This window comes from Sordaria macrospora, chromosome 5, assembly GCF_033870435.1.
Source record: "Sordaria macrospora chromosome 5, complete sequence".
Lineage (NCBI taxonomy): Eukaryota > Fungi > Ascomycota > Sordariomycetes > Sordariales > Sordariaceae > Sordaria > Sordaria macrospora.
Genome location: NC_089375.1, coordinates 3,795,220 through 3,813,364, shown reverse-complemented (window position 1 = coordinate 3,813,364; position 18,145 = coordinate 3,795,220). Strand labels below are relative to the sequence as shown.

Sequence of the window (18,145 nt, the reverse complement as noted above, 5' to 3'; positions counted from 1 at the left end):
TAGTGTTTCTAGACACAAACAAGGTATCCGTCATTATTTCGTTTGACCCCGTAACCTATCACAGAGACGATGTATTAGCATAACCAAAAAAAAAAAAAAAAAAAAAAAAAAAATTTAAACTAACACGGTGCATTGCCATGACGACATCAGTCGACAGACCATCCGAGCTGTGTTGATGTGTCCCCCCTGTTTTCCGAGCATCAAGCCAAACGTGAGTGAGATAAGGGGAGTAATGAACGTACCTAAGTTCAGCTCCGAATTGCCGTCGCATTTCAGCGCCAAGCCCGAGTAGAAGTCCTTCACGTTGTCCATTTTACAGCTCTTTTTCACCTTGCAGATTTCGGGTCTAGGTTGTTTGTGTCAGTTCTAGCAGCTCATTTCAATGCATTCACGTACGAGAGGTAAGGTAGGTACTCACTCCTCGTTAAGCTTTCTCTCCATTATATGCTGAACAGAGCTCCAATCAAAGACCTTGTCAGGTACCTTACCACTTTCCTTCCGTCTGAATAGGTAGCAGAGTTACCAGGCAATCGTTGATGTTGAACGTGGACCCAACGCGGTTCTTGTCGTTGTCTTCCTTGCCCCTCTGGTAGGCAGCGAGCGGTGAGTTTGCAGGTGCTTTCGTCGAAATCGTAATCCTTGCATGTTTTCCCATAGTCATTCCACTCCGCCCGTTTTCCAAACGAGGAGGACAGCTGGTCGTGAACCCCTGCCCTCTATTGCAGAGAGTTGGACAGGGACTTGGGGACGTACCCCATGGAAGCTAGGCAGAAGGAGAGGATGAGAGCTAGAATGGGTTGGGAATGCATTCTTGAATGTTGTACTGGTCTTGGGTGGTGGGAGTGGTTTGCGGTATTTCTTTATTTGGGTCTTTGAGAGGGACGTTTCCTCGAAGCGGCAAATTGAGTAGAGGTAAAATGGATGATGCAGAAAAGCAGGACAACTGGGGCAAGTGTTCATGTCACCGGAAGTCTTATACCCCCAAGGGATCAGGTCATCTTTGTAGTCAAATCCGCGGGCGGGTGTTTCATAAGTGACCTGTGACTAACAAACCAACAAACGCGCGGGTGAGATCCTTGCCGAGAATAAAGAAAAGGAATGCTCTCCTATGACATGTATCTGCTCAAAGGTAACAATCCTAGTACAGTTTGGACAATTGAAGCTGTACCTCAGGAACTCCCAACTCCTCCCGAAATATTCTTCACACTCGTAAACTAAAGCTCAGACAAGGAAGTTTTCTCCTACAATTGCTGCGAAATTCTCTTTCTTCCTTCCTCAGCCTCGAAAGACAGCCCCCAAAGACCAATGAAGTGTAGGTGGCAAGCATCCATAAAATCATCAACAGACTGGAGCTTACGAACGGAGACAAAAGAGCAAGTTATTCGACTTCAAGGTCAAAGCAGTCAGAAGGGATTCTCGGGTCAAGCAGAGATTCAAGAGCACGCTTGCACCAGGTAGTTGGCCTTGTATCCAAGGGCAGCCACTCCTACCTAGGCACGTGAAGTTAAAGAGAAAGTCAGTAACACCGTGTGATTTGTGGTGTTTCTTGTGTGGGAAGGCGTCGTTCCCTCGGAGCAGTGATCAATGTAGTGGAGGCAGGAACGTGGAACTAATAACCCAGAAAAGAACTACACTTGGTGCAGGTGCCGTCACTGGATGCCATATACTTGCAAGAACGGGCCATATCCGTGATGCAGATGATGAATTAGCGCGCGCGAGTGTTTCATAAGTGGCCTGTGACTGACAACCCGATAAAGCAAGCGGATGACATGTTCGTTGAGAGGGGAGAAAAGAGAGGGAGGTTCAATCGCTGAGGGTAGGACATTCCACTACTCAACCACGTTCGTGACCAACCACAGCAATGAGCATTCGCGGTTGGTGACTGTTTCCTATGCGTTGATGGCCCCTTCCTTTGGAGTGTTGGTCGCTCTTCCTTGGCCACATGGTAACACATTGTTCTGATGGGCCATGTCAAGTAAGCGCCTGCTTTCCATCTTAGCAAGTGGATAATTGCCATTGTGCTCGTTGCGGCGGTTAAATTTCCCCGTTTACGGGCACGGCTGCCGTTTGGCTGGCCTCTCTGACAAAGCCGTTGTTGTTTGCCGCTACGAAATCGACTCCTTTCCCGCATATTGTGGCCCTTCTAGCCAAGGCCTGGAGCCCGCGGAGTAAATATCTTTGTCTTTTCCGTTAGATCCAGATCAGAAGGCCATACTACAACTCGACGACTACCCGTTCTTTTACTACCAGGCGGCTCTTCAGGCAGCTCAACCGCTACAAGCAAAGAATAGCAGAAACGAAACAAAGACATTATTGAATTGTCGCCAACATGTTTGACACTCGACCATTGATGAGCAAAGGCTCCTCTATCGCCCATCCCGTCTCTTCTACTTGCTATGGCGGGCAGATAGACCGGAGCGCTACAGTGCCGCCCCTCGACTTCTTACACTTTATATCCCGGTGACATGAGGCATCTGATATGTTTCTTGCCTTGCAAGGCTATTGTGAAATTTCGCCGCTGGATGGACCCCGCCTGCGCTGTATCTTCACCGTTGGACCAGACAACACGCTGCCGGCTCCCGCCCTCACTAGCCAACTGGCGAAAACATTCTGTAGGTTAACTCCGCCAATTCACGCAAATTGCTGCTAGTGTATGAAGGTCCCGCTGACCTAAGTCGTATATCATAGGAAGATATCTGTTTGGCACAGCGCTCGTTGCGCTACCCTCTGAGCACGGTGGCATATCTTCCTAATAGTGGATTCAAGACTGGCATGACAGGTAACGAAGTTGTTTTTGGGATGTTTCCTGAGTGGTGCAGACACAATACGTGACTCGAATTCGACAGTGAAACTCGGTTATTTGCCAGATTTTCGCGTTTTCTGTTGATGATAGAAATTTAAACTAGACTAAACCAACAGGTCTTTGCAGCCGATGCAATGATTGTAAGCAACCACCCACTCCAACCTAACCGTTCTGACCCAGAGGCTCTCCAGTGAGATGCCTACCAAATGACTCAGAAATGTCTATTTGCACACCAGGTGCTCAACCTTCTGCATTTAACAAGCTTGAGGTGTCATTAAGCTCCGCTTTTACCAAAGCATTCCATGTGTCCTTCCTTGTTTACTGAAAGGTGGTCGTCTGGAGATCGGTTAGTTAGTGGACTAAACTTGATTATCGAACCAAAAAGCCTCAACGTACCTAAAGACAGAGCTGGACCAGCCAGAGTCACTTTGCCCTTCTTGTATGCACCAGGCTTTCCCGTAAGAGGAGCGCAGAAACTCCACAGACGCAACGGGTCTACTTCGACAAGCTCATCCGAAAGGCCAACACTCACACAGTAGCTGCAAATATTCGTAATGCTGGTATAAGTATCTTGTCAGTAACATGTTCAGTGTAGCTGTAAGATGTCTTCCACCTGTTGACAGTACCAAGGAATGTCAGGAGCTATATGATAGGGAGGAAGCAGCAGAGGTAGATGTACTCACCCTAACGTCCGCCAAGTGAGCCAGCTCTTTCGCGAGCGTGTCGCTTTCGCTCCCGCTCCCCTGCAAATACTGCTGCACCCTTAACTTGTACGGCCTGCCAGCTAGAAGTATGCAGTCTCGCTACAAGATACTCTTGTAAGCACTCATTCGGAAAACGCCGCCAACGAAAGGGCAAAACTCCCCCTTGACACTCGCACATTCCACACCCATTTTCAATCCCCAACTCACAAAAAGGAGGTATGAACAGGATACATACAAGCGCAATTTCATTCAAACCCATTAAACCTTGTTACTGTCATCCCCTTTATTCTTCAACCAAAAACATTGGAGATATGGACCAAGTTGACTCCCGTCCGATGGTGACTCCTGTAATTACAGCGCCCTAGTGCAACCAGGTGAGACATGACAGCTCCCCCGCCGTCTTGATGTCCCCGTCACAACCAGCGCACCTTCATTACCTCTGGGACACTAGCGAGTAATTCACTCAAATATGTTTTCAAGATCACAAAACCTTTTTCCACGACTCATGAAGAGCAAAAACATGCAATTCGGAGACGGAACAATGATGAGAAGCACTCAAGGGCCCAAAGCGCGCGAGTGACCGAGGTGAGATTTTGTTTCATTTGGTAGGGCAATCCCTCATCGCCGCCACAGGAAGCTTTCACTGAAACCCCACTGTAACAGAACACGCTTAACGCACCCATCAGCGCCATCACCAACAAGAAACATCATGACCCAGCACAGCCATCGCGATTCACACCTCACATTACAATGGAGCTCATTCATTTCCAAGCAACATCCAGATCTAAATCCAAAAGTCATCACACCTATATCTCACAAACCATCATCATCCAAACCCCCACCCAACCACCTGCGCCCACTCACTCGGCCTCCGGCAACCCCGTCAACCCCCCGGCCAAACCCTGCATCCTCCTGCTCAAAATATCATCCGAGCTATCCAACCTGACCAACAACGCCTCATCCTCATCGTCCGTCTTGACTCTCCTCGACTTCATCCTCCTCGGCGGCTTCTTTGCTTTGACCTTTGTATTCGCCGTCGCAGCAGTCCCCGCAATGGCCGCCTCGGTCGCTGTATCACTACCGGCTTCTTCGTCTTCAAGTCCTTGGCCCTCGACGAGATGGAAATGGTGGTCTGCATCTTTGTCTACGAGGCCTTCCATGGAAGCATTAGCTGTTGCGGTGCTTCCCTCACTCTTCTTCAACGCCGGTCTCCCTCTTGTCCGGACCTTGCCCATTTCCAGCGGTCGATCCTCGCCCTCCTCAGCACTACTTCCCGATCCCCGGCGTTGATGTTGGCGTCGCCCCGTTCGTTCTTCCGCGTCGTGCTCTTTGACACCTCCGAAGCCAACACCCTTTCCATGTCCTCCTTTCCCACCCTTCCCAGCCACTCCCGCTCCATCCCCTTCCTCGTGCTTCACACCCATAGTAGCCATCTTCCTCCTCACCCTCTCCTCCTCCCTCTCCTTCCGTTCAACCTCAGCAAACACGTCCCCCATCCATCCCGCAATCTTCCCAAACAATCCCCACGCCGGGGGGTAAACACCAGGGAACTGCAAAAACCCATGACTAATCCCCGGCACCAGATTCACCTCAGCCGCCTGCTTCTCGTCCCACTTGCCATTTGTCTTTCTGAGCGCCTCGTCGATGTCTTCCTCCCTGTACTGCGTCCTCTGGCCGTCCGAAGCGACCATCGCGGCTTTCACCCGCTTCAACCGGCCGGCGAAGATGACCGTGTCGTCGACGAGCGGGTCGCGCTCGCCCGTCAGGAAATAGGTTTTTGGGAACTTGGCGAGCAAGATGTCGGGCGCGAGAATGGGGCAGAGGAGGTAGTCGGATGAAAAATCGGGTCGGTTGTGCGGGCCGACGTAGAGGATGATCATTGCGCGCATCATCTCGGGGGTGAGCACGCGGTCGGCGAAGTAGGAGATCATGGATGACATGGCGAGGCGGGTGCGGAGGGGTTGGGGGTGGTGGTTGTGCGGCGCGGTGGGTGTGGGTGTGGGTGTGGGTGTGGTGGTGGTGACGGCGGAGGATTTAGCCTTTTGCTTTTCGGTGGTTTTGAACTCTTCGGACTTGGAAGCAGTGGGGGAGGCGGAGGGAGGAGTGTCATTGTGGGACCAAGTGGAAGGACTGGAGTGGGCATATTCGGGTGCTGAGCGAGCCGCTGCCGATGCTTCCTTCTCCTTTACCGGACTCGGCTCGGGGTTGGACCCAGATGATGATGGACCATCGTCTTCGTCGTCTGAGGGGGCAGGGGTGCCGACTAGGTCGTTGTACTGCGATGTTTTGCGCCGGACGATTCCCTTGTTCGTACCTCGCATCCGTCGGTCCTTGATCAAGGTCATCTGCTCGTCTGACATCCAGCTGCCAATGTTCATATCCAGCGCTGGATAAAAGAGGATTAGACCATCGGGAACCTTGAGATCGACCTCTCCCTGGAAGCGACGAACAGGTGACGAGCCGCTCTCAACGATCATCAGCGTCATAGAAGTCGCCAGCGTTCCTCCCGCACTATCACCCGTGACCACAATCTTGGGCACCTCTCGTCCAGACAAGCCGATGCAGCGTCCTCTGGTCTTGATGATGGTGCTGTAAACATCGTAACACTCGTTAAGCGCATACGGATAAGGGAACTCGGGCGCCTTCTTGTAATCCAGACTCAAGATGGGCAATCCCGTTTTGGCAGCCCAAGAAAACAACTTATCGTCGTTACACCTCGGATCCATCGCCACAAAGCCGCCGCCGGGAATATCCAGAATGATCTTGTTATGATGCTCCAGATCCGCCAGCGGACCATCATAGTACAACCAAGCCGCAACCGGATCCTTATAATCGCTCGTCGCCGGCCTGGGGATCCTAATCTGCCTAGGCGGCCACCTTGTAAATCGCGGTCGCACCAGATCCTGCATGAAACGGAGATACGGCGACGTGACGCCCTTGTTCCAGCTAACGCGGAGGTGCTCGATTGTGAGGTTACCGCGAACCTTGCGGACTTTCTCGTCGGCCTTTTCGGCGGCGAAGAGGTAGAAGACGGAGAAAGCAATGCTGGAGATGTCGCGCAGCCACTTTTGCTTGATCTTCATGGCAGTCCAGAAGCCGGCGTCCAGCGCGGTCAAAACCCATGTGGCCCGGAAGTAGGTGGCGTCGTACATGTTGGCCATGGGCTCAGGGCTAGCGAGCCCGACGAGGGTGCTGAAGTTGCGGGCCGCGTACAGGTAGATCATGGTTAAGATGACGGTTTGCCATGTCGTTAGACGTCGAGAGAGTAGGCGGGAGAAGATGCGGAAACCGGGCGGGCCATGTTTGTCACCTCTGCAGGGCACGGGGATGGTGTCAGTTAAACTGTTGATGATGACTGTTGCCAAAGCTACCTATCTAGGGTTCCAGATGAAGAGACGTACTTGAAGAGGTAGGCTGACCAAAAGCCCAAGACGGCCAATACCTGCAGTCTCCGAGACTTGACAGACGGTCGCCCGAGAACGTGGTCTATCATGGTGAACGGGTGTTAAGGAGTGCGAAGTTCCCGACGGTGCCTAATGTTGGGTTGCGCGGCCTGGCACCAACGTGCCCGAAGAGGGCTGAATCCAAGGCGGTAAACAAAGAACTTTCTTGCTTTGTAACGGCAGTCGCCCACTTCAAAAATTCGCACGACTCTATCGCCTGTCCATGGGGTTGGGACGGGCCGTGATGATGAAAAGTGCCTTGGTCGGGATGCGTGGCGGTCAATGTGAGGTTATCGGAAAGCAAAAGAAGGCGGAAGAGAAGCAAAACCGGTTGGGCATCGATGAAACCGGAAGAAGTGAGGTGAGGTGAGGGGAGGTGAGCTGGTGAGGTTCGAGAATGTGTTCGTTGTCTTGCAGCAATGTCTTAGCAAGGGTCGTCGTCGGCGCCCGGGGTCGGGATTGCATATGATTAGCCTGTCGTCATGATCATGCTCACCTGAATGCCACCCAATCGTCGTCGCATCCCCAACGGTGGACATGTCTGACATGTGAAAATGGGGGGCACTTTTGGTTGACCAAGGGAAAAGGTACGTACCACCCCGATGCAACCTTGATGCATGTCAAAGACAACCCTGACAAGACCGGCACAAAGAAGAGGGGAAAGTTCCGGACTCTGGGGTTTGGGGATTGTGGAGTAATAGCACGGGGTACGGATTTGTGGAGGGTCACACAACATCAACCTGGTTTTGTTTACTTGCAACCCTTTTGGGACACTTTTCTCCTTGTTTTGTTCAACACCACAGAGATCTCGTGATGCTTGATTATTAAACATCTCGCGTCTTTGTCATTGGACTGAACGATTGATACCAATTCGGACACGCGATACTAGTGCCGACTACCGTACGGGACTAGTAAGCCGTACAGGGTCCCGTCCAACAACAAACTAATTTGTTGCCACGGTTGGTGAGCGAAGCGACGGAAAGACGGGAGCTGATATCAAGGAGTGTGTGTGTGTGTGTTGCACGACCAAGAGAAACGATTACCTAAGAGATACATGCAATCTTCCTGTCGCCCGAACGGGACTGCGATGTTTCAATCTAGATACAAAAAGAAAGATGGATAAAAGGTGCAAAAGAAGGTACAAAAAAAGAAATGTGGTTGTCCCGTTCAGGATTCAAACCCGTATCATCCTCAAGGACCTCAGTCAGACGAGAGATCATCCCACTTCAGGGTATGTTGCCTTTTACACCACCGAGCCAACCACGGAAAAAGGGCCAGGTAAGGGAGCTTATGTACCCGAATGGGCACCCTTCCCTTGGCTTGCTGTTTGCTGGTAGGCAGGTTTGGCGCGGGGTAGAGGTAGCGGGGCGGGCGAGCGACGGGATGGAAGGAGATCGCGCAGGAAGGAGACGAGAGGGGGTGCTGCTTCCAGTCTGGTTGGACTTGTGGGATTTGACTTTCATGTCATGCAGGAAACGGGACCTGGAGGAATGTTTGGCAGGTCTGAAGAATCTTACATGTAGTATTGCCAAAATCTCTGAGCATCGACGAGCTTACAGTTTTTCATGGGTCAAATGGAAATACGGAAGTTCCGAGAGCAGATCCCAAATGAATGTGAGTTAAACCGCAACATAGAAGGCGCCTTGAACAAAGATTGGGAACTGAATGTGAAAGGACCTCAGAGCTCAACAAAATGGGAGCTGGTACTTGGGTCTCTCCATCCTTGAATTTGGGACATGCATAAGACAGGTAGGCAGCTTCCCACCAAGTCCCGAACCAAAAAAATATCCGCTCCCCAGCATAACACCGCAGGCCCGACCTGCATGTACGCCTCGATTTTCATGTACTTAACTTCTGACTCGACTGTCTTTCCCTCACAGCTTAGTCATCGACATTTGGGTATCTAGATGAAGGATATGGCAGTCCTTCAGGTTTTATGATTTACTCTTCCTCCCTCTTGCCAACTATCACCATCAATCTCTCACATCAGAGCTCTCCTTGATCGCACTTTCTTCGATAACCTTTGTTGGGAGTTTGTGAGTCTTGGATGTTGCTTCCCAATATACTGTCATGAAGATGTCGCGGCTGTTGCTCAAGCAAATAATTTCGACAGAACCTTTCATGGACAAGTTTGAGGTAATGCCCGATTCACGATGCAGCACCAGATTACCGGTAGAGGTCAGTTTCCATGATTCTGTGGAAAGTGAAGCTGCCGCCGCCTTATCAGCAAAAGACAGATGGCATTATGGCAGTTGAAGGGCTGTTGCTCACGGTAACAGAACTAAAAAAAATAAAAAAAATAGTGGAATCAACATACCTGATGGCAAGAGAACTGCGTACCTAGATGGACACAAGTTTAACAGGACAATCCCTCTATACACATACAAATAATAGACTCCCCCCCGCTAGAAGTTGGGACACTTCTTGAATCACCATCATCATCAGCTTAACGTCGTAATTTTACCTGCCTCCAAGGAAATTTAACCGCTTCATCCTTCACAAATCGAAGAACAGTGGAATCCCAGAGGGAGTTATGTTCGTCATCCATTATCCTGCCTACCTCCCAACTGACAACTACTGACCTTGCTTGCGTACAGATTTTCCCAGCGGAGAGCAAGCGACGACTGCGAAGCTTGTGGTCACGTGGAACTGGCACTGAACTGCATACGAGCAAATCAACAAGCTGAGCTCTAATCTGGATATTGACCAAGTCTCTGACATCGATGAAGACGGGCAGCCTGAGGCTGTCTTTGACATCAAAGAGGGCTTTCTAGACCACCTTCCAGGAACACGCCGAAAAATCTCGCCGGAGGGTACATAATATCTGACATCATCTCAGGCCCCGTCATCGGCCCCGCCGGCTTCTAGGAAATTATCATTCCAGGGGGCACTGTATTCGGCCTCGTCAGGGACTCTGTCATTCACTTGTTTGAGGGCTCTGACATAAACGCTGCGTATGCTGCGTACTGTATCGTCCACCTCGCGGGGGGTGCAACCAATGCCGTCCACAGGGACGCTGCCATCCACCGCAAATGGGGGTTTGATAACTACTTCGCTGAGGGCCTCACCACTGACACCGTTACAGGCTCTCGTGCTGGGCTCGATGCCATTTTTTAATATTTTCCCAATCACCGACCTATGTTCTGGGAGGCACCCTTCCTGAACCCAGTCCTTCCCTTTGTCTGTAAAGACAGTTGTTTCTTGCGGGACTGGCTGTTTGTGCGGCCCAAGCACTTCCGACGCTTTTGGGGCAACTTATTGGCGAAAAGCGGCCGCGACCTCTCTATTTCAAACTCTGTGGTTGTCGATATCCTTGAGGAAATGTCGAGCTTCTTTGCCTTCGCAACAATCCCCTTCCATACGAGACGTCTTCCTGATAACGAACACATCGGAAGGGTTGCGCGCCTCCTTCAGCCCGACTTAGATACGCTAAAGTTGGTATGGCAGACGTATGAATACCCACTCCTCGTGGAGCTCATTGACGGTCCTATCGGAACACTGCCATTACCCCGTACCAACGAAGCATTTAGGAGGGTGAAGGATGTGTTCCTAGGGCACAAACTGGAAGCGAATAAAGACTTTGTGCCCATAGATGTCACAGTTGGCGAAAAAGTCTGCTTCAGCGCCAAAACGCCGAGCCACGCTCGCGAGGTGCAGAGGTACTGGGAGGCCAAGTACAAAGACAATGCTCACGAGAGATGGAAAGATCTGGGACCGCGGAGGGAATGCGATGATAAACAGAGTGGCCAGAATGCCAAATTGTCACCCGCACTTCACGATAACGAGCCGGAGATTGAGTTTTTGCGGACCCGTGATCCCGCAGTGGACGAGGAAGCTCGTGCAGCGCTCACCTCTTTGTGGAAGGAAGTTGCGAACACCCTTGAAAACCATAACCAGAAGTGCTTGCCAGCTTTTCGGTTTTTTGGTCGCGATCAGTCACTCCTCAACTGGCAAGCTGTAGTTGGTTGGCCGATGTAGCCCGTCATACCGGTAACCAAGCCATGGCCAAAACTTAGGAACAGGTATGCTCATCCACCGTTTCCGTTTGTTTTCTTTCTTCATACTGACATGTTCACGCTTCTCCCCAACAGGACGCCAAAGCTGCCACTAAACAATCTGAGCCCGCCGCTAAGCGTTATCGCTATGAGGACGGTCCCGATGAAGAGTAGGAGAAGAAGAAGTCCCCTTCGAAGAAGACCAAGAAGAACAAATAGATTTATTCTTTCGTATGGTTATAGTTGTCATCACCCCGGCCATGACAATGTGGATTGCGATGGTTGTCGTCAATAAGGTAATGTTTGGCACATACAGTCAAGGTCATATACGCAGAACCCTGTGTTTCTTCCTCTCCTTGAGCCTCAGCCGGCCGCTTGTTATTTGGTGTGATGCATGGGCTGTGACATGGACTGCCAAGACTGACTGGCAAATTTCATGGAGCCGGGTTTGTTGCCATAAAAGCCTCGAGGCTACAAAACGCATTCGCCGAGTTGGTAGTGCGTTGCGCTCACAGTTAGGATTGGATTGATGACCTTGGATTGCAGATTAATTGATCGATACTGGGTAGCAGTGGGAACTAGTCGGTGAAGGACAAATAGTGTTAATCCGACGATGCTAACAGTGATTGGGTTGGAAGATGAAACAAACATCAATCAGGTAGCTACCTCTAGGTACCTAGTAGCATCATCCTTCAATCGTTCACCGTAGGTCATCGCCAAGCAAATTCGCCCCTGGAATAACTCGGCATCCGGCAGTCGAATAATTGCTTGATGTTAGGGAAGACGCAATGGGGTGAATTATGGTGACCGGAGTGCATGTCTTTCTTGTCCCGATTTCGCAATCCCAGATTACTGCCAAGTAAAATTCTTCCCAGAGGCGGTTCATCCCAGGTCCACGATTCCCAGTTACCTACCCACCCATCTTCTATGCCATGAACAACCGTCACCATCAACACTTTACTTTCTCGGAAGAGACGATGCCTTGTTGTTTCCAGTTTTTCATCATGGAAAGGGCTCTCGAGCAGCTTTCGACCTATCTCTACTCGCCTTGCAACGCTCAAAAGAAGCCCTACCGGCCACCATCGACAGGTCGTTTCTTCCCTCCTCGTTAACCAAAATAGATACCATATCCTCTATTTGTCCCAATGGGTAAACTCCAATTAGTCAAACTATGTCATACATGCTAACTCCCATCTTGCTAGATTTCCATCCCATAACTATACCCCGCCGGTCGCGGTCGAAAATATTCGCTCAATGTTGCAAAATAAACACCCAACAGACGAATCTGCGTGCGAATAATCGAGGATTGAAGATTATTATCGATCAAGAACACGACTTAATTACCTGATGGGACCAGGATAGAAGCGCCAGCGGCAAAAGTGACTTCCGGTACACGCTTCGTCACGAGCGATACCTCCCCAAGCATTCACGACTACATTAGCCACGATCAAACGAAGACAGGGGTACGAGTTCTCTGCCGCTGTTGGAGAAGCACTGGTCTAGTTTGTGAACTGGAACTTAAGGGAGACCATCTAATCTTTCCTTCTTCAAGGATTGATTAAGTATCATCAACCCTCCGAGGAGAAGTTTCCACAAAGCTTGCATTATAGCCACCAGAAGGAACCGCTGATAATGTCATCTGTAAGGCAACAACCATAGTCTGGAACAAAAAGTCAATATGGCCACAGCATTCAGCCGTCTATTCTCGGAGTCGGACTTGCTCGGTTTCTGAAATATCGAAGACATGACCCTATAGGAGGACAAGTGACCTCCTGCGCCTGATCTGTTCAGCTTCAGCGAGAACGAGCTACCTCTTGGGTCGAACAAATTTTGTGCTCCGGTCTTTGAGCAATGGATGCAGAGTCGTAGATGGCACGTTCTTAATATTCCACACTCGAACCGTCAGGACGGGAGACAATTGTCTGCCCGATGGAGACTGGCTCTGGCTCTGGGTTTCAATGCAGGATACATCGACTGTTCTACATACCCACAGCTAGCACCAATCTCTTCCTCCTAAGGGTAGAAGGTATCTATGTAGGTAGGCTAGGAAGCAAACACCCAGACACATATTAGTCCAAAGTCAACATCGTTGAAGAGAACTACAACAACACAACTGATAATATCGCCAAACTCAGAAATCGCGTGAAGTCAAGAAGTCTTCCCACAATTTGCTAACGCACGACAGTTCCCCTCCAGACTCATTAAATGTCCCGTCATACACTGACCTCAGGGTAGATGCTGAAAGACACAAAAAGCACAATATGACACCAGGAAGCTTCCCCGGTAGGAGCAAGGGACCCCAAGGCAGAGAAAAAAAGGCAAACAAACCTCAACTGGTACAGGGATGGCGGCTAGGTACATACATATCTACGCGCTAGCTTTTCGTAGATGGGTAGATCGATCCTTTTTAACATGCTGGCACACACGCCGGTTCCCGGCTCAGCCTTCCGTTCCAGACTTTCCAGTCGTTCCAGTCGGCTACCTACTGGTATCGAGTTCTCTCTGTCCCCTGATTGCCTGATTGCCTGAATACCCTGCTTTGTGAGTACCTAGGGAACTCTTCCAGGCAACATTCACGATCTCTCTGCCTAAGGCGAGCCGCAGAAAAGACTTTTCAATGGATATTAAGGCGGGTTTAAATATATATATATATATATATTTGATGAAAAGAAAGGGGGGTTTTTTGGGGGGAAAAAAGAATTAAAAAAATTATTTTACGTATTTGGTGGCAGTTGTACACCAACTTAGCATAGGGGCAACCTCTTTGTGTGGATGGAGAGGTAAACAAACACACACGCACACACACAATGCAGCACCCCAAAATTCCACGAGTACACATGATGACAAAGGACTTAGGTACGTACGCTGCTATCCGAGAAAAAAACCGATACGGAGGAACATGAAGTCCTTTTGACTCTTTCGGCCGTTACACGAAAAAGTACCTACCAACCTCGTTTACCTTATGTTACATGATATTCCCTGGAAGAGCTGTCAGTTGGCGGAAGGATTATGAGAGGAAGAGACGAGATGTGGAAGGTGAGAGCGCCGGTAAGTAAGAGTTATGAGGGCAAAGACGGATTATGTTGGGGAGAAATAAGAAACGGGCCTATGAGAGTGAGCAGTTGTATCTGGGGATTATAGATTAAACAGAATGAGGCTTGGAAGACAAGATAGTCGACAACATCCAGTCTTAGAGGTATGGAGAAAGCGTACCTACCTTAGTTATGTGTTGATAAGTGACAAGGAGAGGGATCTGACGGCGGCGATGAAGTAGAAAGGCTACGCTTCATAGAGTTGGTTTGTAAGAGCGAGCCTGCCGCATATTGCCCATGACGATTATTTCTGAAGTCCTTTCATTGACCTCCTATAAGAAAGGTATATAGCGAGTTGCTCGTGTCTTCCACCTAGCTTCCACCCATCCTTTCATTCAGTCAACAAAGTTAGATCTCTTTGGGCCCGGTGTATTTGGCTCTGTTCCAAGAACTTCTATGGTTGGATCTTGCCGATCATCTTGGGAAGATCTAACGTCAATAGACGGGACGATCGGTGGCAAAACCCGGAGAGGTATCCCCGGTATCTCGCCTGGAGAAAGTCCTGAGCTGCCGCAATCCTCTTTCGGATACATAGGTAAGAAGTTGGCCCACATTCCAGTCCAGTCGGGAACGTGCACAGCACGTAAAGTACCGTAAGGCGTGTGTATAGATAGGCCAGTGGTAGCCTCGTAAGCCTTGTAGCTCCGTACGTCCGTATGGGAGCGACGGACCGTGGACTCGATCGGCAGCCGAAGGTACCGAGTTCGATCTTTTCCATGGATGGACAGACGGTACGATCTCATGGAATCAATAACATGTGATCCTTCCACCCCATGTACTCATGTATAGCATCTTGCTACATTACCTGGCTCCTCGAACTTACCAATATCAACGTAGGTCTCGTGATCGTGATGACTAGGGGAGGATCACTGGAGAGAAGAAAGGGGAATAACGGCAATCGGCTCGGCCCGAGATGATTCCTCACCTGACCGGGCCAACGGGTTGCCAACGGATACGGGGATCTCAGAGTCAACGGTTCTACCAGCTGTCTCAAAACCCCTCTCAGGCAGACAAAGCAGGCAGCCGGTGAGACGGAAACTCAACTGAGTCGCCTCGCGGTCCAAATATCGGGACCGAGACATTGTTCACCCGTTTTGAAGCCTATTTGTCTCAGGTTGTCTGTACGTGCCCACCCAGCAAGCCACCAGCCATACCAGCTACAGCCGCGCGCGACTGGGCCGGATGCTTCAAGCCCTGTTTTCCCTTGCCTTGTGTCGGGGGCTCTTGGTTGGTCCCGTGTGGCTTGATGTGTCCATCTCCGTCATCAACTCCCCGAGAATTTTCTCTAGGATGAATGAACCGGAAGGAATGATGATGACCCATGACTGCGCATGTAGCGTGTGCGTGTGTGCGTCAGATGTCTCTCATCTGAGACCTGACTTACCACATAACCAGAGAGCGTCGAAGAGAAGAGAGGCGGCGGTTGGGCGAGCGCCTCGTGAAAACCTCGTTGTCAGCGAGACAAGCATCAGTCGGGCAGTTCCTGTCAGTTCATGATACCCATTGTCAGCATACCTATAGAGACAGGTAAAGAAAAGGGAGAGGCGTTCTCGGTCTGTGATGAGGCGCTCATGGACCCGCGGATTCTCTAGCCCTTCTTACATCCCAATGGAAAGGGAAGGCTAGGTAAGCCAACCAGCCAGCCAGACTGACTAAAGCAGCCAGCCACAACAGCCCTACGGGAATGTGTGATGCCATCCCTACCGAACCGGATTGAGTCGGTGGGCGTCGGTGGTGATTTCATCCAAGAACTATCTTGTGAGTTTCTTGGCACGATATTTCCCATTGCCTGGCGGCTGATGGTCGGCCGCACGTTGGTGAAGTTGATGAACGTGCGGACATATCGTACGATAGTAGGGTGTAAAGCAAGCAACCTTAGCCCTCTTCCCTCTGTCATCCCGTCAGTTTGGGCGTGAAGGTCAGAAGCGTATATGATCCAACAAGAAGTTTTGACTGCTCACACCGTCCTCCTCTTCCAACGACCGCTGTCAACGCCAAACCCTCTTCTTTTTTCAAGGGAGCGTGCCCGGTCACGGCACAGTCCGCTGATGGAGGGTGCCAGTTACCACCAAGTGGTGCATAAATCCGTCCAATATAGGCAGCATTCGGGAGCCAGTCTCCCTCGGAGTTTGGTTCTCCTGTCTCTTACTCAGTCTCTTGCCAGGGTTACATTCTGGCTCATTTTAAGGGCCCAAGCATACGTACTGTTACTGTGTCTGTTGTAAGCTCCCGTAAATGGGTCGGGCCTCCAAATGCGACTCCGAGCTTGCAGGTAACAAGCATCACACAGTCGGTATCATCCGTATCCTGAAAAAAAAAATGCTGGGGATATCCAGACGCAGTAGTAGCCAGTTAATGAGCCCAATATCGATCCGTGAGCCGCGAGCCGCACCTTGTCGCAGCACCTGGATTCCCTGTCAGAAGTAGCGGTTACCACGGTATTGTGTTTTCTGGGCCCCGTAGGCAGTTTATATTGACCATCTGGGCACCGAAATTGCAGGATCACCGCTTGCGGTCTTGCGTATCAGCGCCCCGCTTCGGCCCAGCAATTTCTGATATTTTGTTGAGAAATCATCTCGGGAACAAAAGCAGCGATGTGGTAACTGTTCAAATGCCACAGCCATGTCAGCACTGCAGTAGGCAATGGTGCAAAATGCAACCAAAACACACATCACGCAGACTCGCAAAGAAAGAGGATGGTGATGTAGTTAGGCTCGGGGCCCTACCGGTAGCTACCGTACCGAGCCCGAGGCCTTACGCCGTAGAGCTTGGATCAGCAGAAGTCGGATCAGGTAGTGTTTCGTGTGGAGAGCGAAAGTGAACCTGCCACCCTTCTTTGGCTGCCCACCAACAACATTTTTCGATGTGCAATCGGTACCAAAGACGGGAAAAAGGCTGACTGGGTTGGCAGGTGGGCCGGCGGGGAAGGTACAGAAGGGTTACGTCCGCTTGGAAACCGCCCAACATCATTTCGATATTGCGTCAACCCGCGAAGCAGCACAGTGCTCACTTCGTATAGCGATGTTTTCGGTAGCCATCCGGACGTCCTCGGAGCCACGGGGCTTGACGAACAGGTTCCCAAACAAAGCCTAGCCTGGTTTAGCTGCTTTACAGGGGTGATGCCTCACCTGTAACTTGGCCGGCACAGGAGGGACGCGCACCAACCATAACTTTCCGGGGACTGTCACCGATGATCTACTAAATTTGAATCTTTCATCTTCCGTGTCGCCAATCTCAAGATCTAATCCTCTGACGGACTGCTCTTTTAATTCAGTCGGTCAGAGATGTACTCGGGCGCCGCTCACTGTGCTCGACCGGTCTCAATTTGGCCCTTGATCATCAGCAGGGAGTAATTTTTTTTTTATTTTTTTTTTGCAAGGCTGCCATCGCTTGTCTGGGTTGACCAAGTTGATGACGTCCCGAGGAAGCGGCATCCGCCGTAGAAGCTTCGTGACATCTTGGATATTGTGGCGAGCGGCCAAGGGGGGTTTGGATATAGACCAGGATCGCCAGCTAGCATCTGTGCTTGTTGGCTGGTAGGTATCTGGTCAAGATCAAGGGCCTGCCATGACGGTTGATGCCGAATTATGATGTTCGAATGAGACCTATCATGTATTCGGATCACGCATGTAGGATGTTGGCGCCTGCATCTGGGGGACTTCCAGCCTCTCAGGAGCATTCACTTGGATATTTTGGAAACCGAAAACGGGAGATGGGGGAGAGGCCGGCGATTTCGGATAGGTGATTAACTTGATGATTCCATTCTGACCGTAGACAGAAGCCCCAAAACAGAATTTTGGACATCGCCCATCCCCATCCGTAACAATTTTTCACGTCAGCAGAACCTTTGGGGTCTTCAGACGCATTCGGACAAGAGATTGTCCGGTTCATGTGATGGTATCGTTTTTAGATGGGTTGCTGGTCTGTGGGCGTTTCTGGACTCTCGGAACTCGTATCGTGTACTCTCAAAGGGTAGGTATTGTGCCATGATGGTCTTATACCTATGCTCTTTGACGGCCACCGGTGTGCATCTTGCCGAACTTGGCGAGCAATAAAGGTGTGCAACCGGGAATGTGCATAGCGCTCCGGCACACTGATATGGGGATCT

The 18,145-nt window shown here is 50.5% G+C and overlaps 2 protein-coding genes across 2 annotated transcripts; one reads left to right on the top strand and one right to left on the bottom strand.

The window, feature by feature from the left end:
- Nucleotides 1–4,022: 4,022 nt before the first annotated feature.
- On the bottom strand, nucleotides 4,023–7,450 carry SMAC4_06788 (uncharacterized protein). The gene is made up of 3 exons (XM_003344963.2): nucleotides 6,909–7,450; nucleotides 5,373–6,819; nucleotides 4,023–5,291 (listed from the first exon to the last, which is right to left on the bottom strand). Exons 1-3 carry the CDS (start codon nucleotides 6,998–7,000, stop codon nucleotides 4,368–4,370), a joined length of 2,463 nt encoding a protein of 820 aa, XP_003345011.1. The 5' UTR covers nucleotides 7,001–7,450; the 3' UTR covers nucleotides 4,023–4,367.
- A 2,821-nt stretch (nucleotides 7,451–10,271) lies between these two features.
- SMAC4_06787 (uncharacterized protein) lies at nucleotides 10,272–11,119 on the top strand (the record flags this gene model as incomplete). The annotated part of the gene is made up of 2 exons (XM_066090517.1): nucleotides 10,272–10,910; nucleotides 11,042–11,119. The coding sequence occupies 2 exons, from the start codon at nucleotides 10,272–10,274 to the stop codon at nucleotides 11,117–11,119; spliced, it is 717 nt and encodes a 238-aa protein (XP_065947292.1).
- Nucleotides 11,120–18,145: the final 7,026 nt, after the last annotated feature.

What these genes read in the sequence shown, in the direction of transcription:
- SMAC4_06788 (XM_003344963.2), bottom strand. Translation starts at nt 7,000, where the DNA reads ATGATAGACCACGTTCTCGGGCGACCGTCTGTCAAGTCTCGGAGACTG. An exon ending in TGGTCAGCCTACCTCTTCAA is followed by an intron (nt 6,820 to 6,908) that starts GTACGTCTCTTC and finishes CGTGCCCTGCAG; the next exon opens with AGGTGACAAACATGGCCCGC. An exon ending in GCGCAATGATCATCCTCTAC is followed by an intron (nt 5,292 to 5,372) that starts GTCGGCCCGCAC and finishes TTGCTCGCCAAG; the next exon opens with TTCCCAAAAACCTATTTCCT.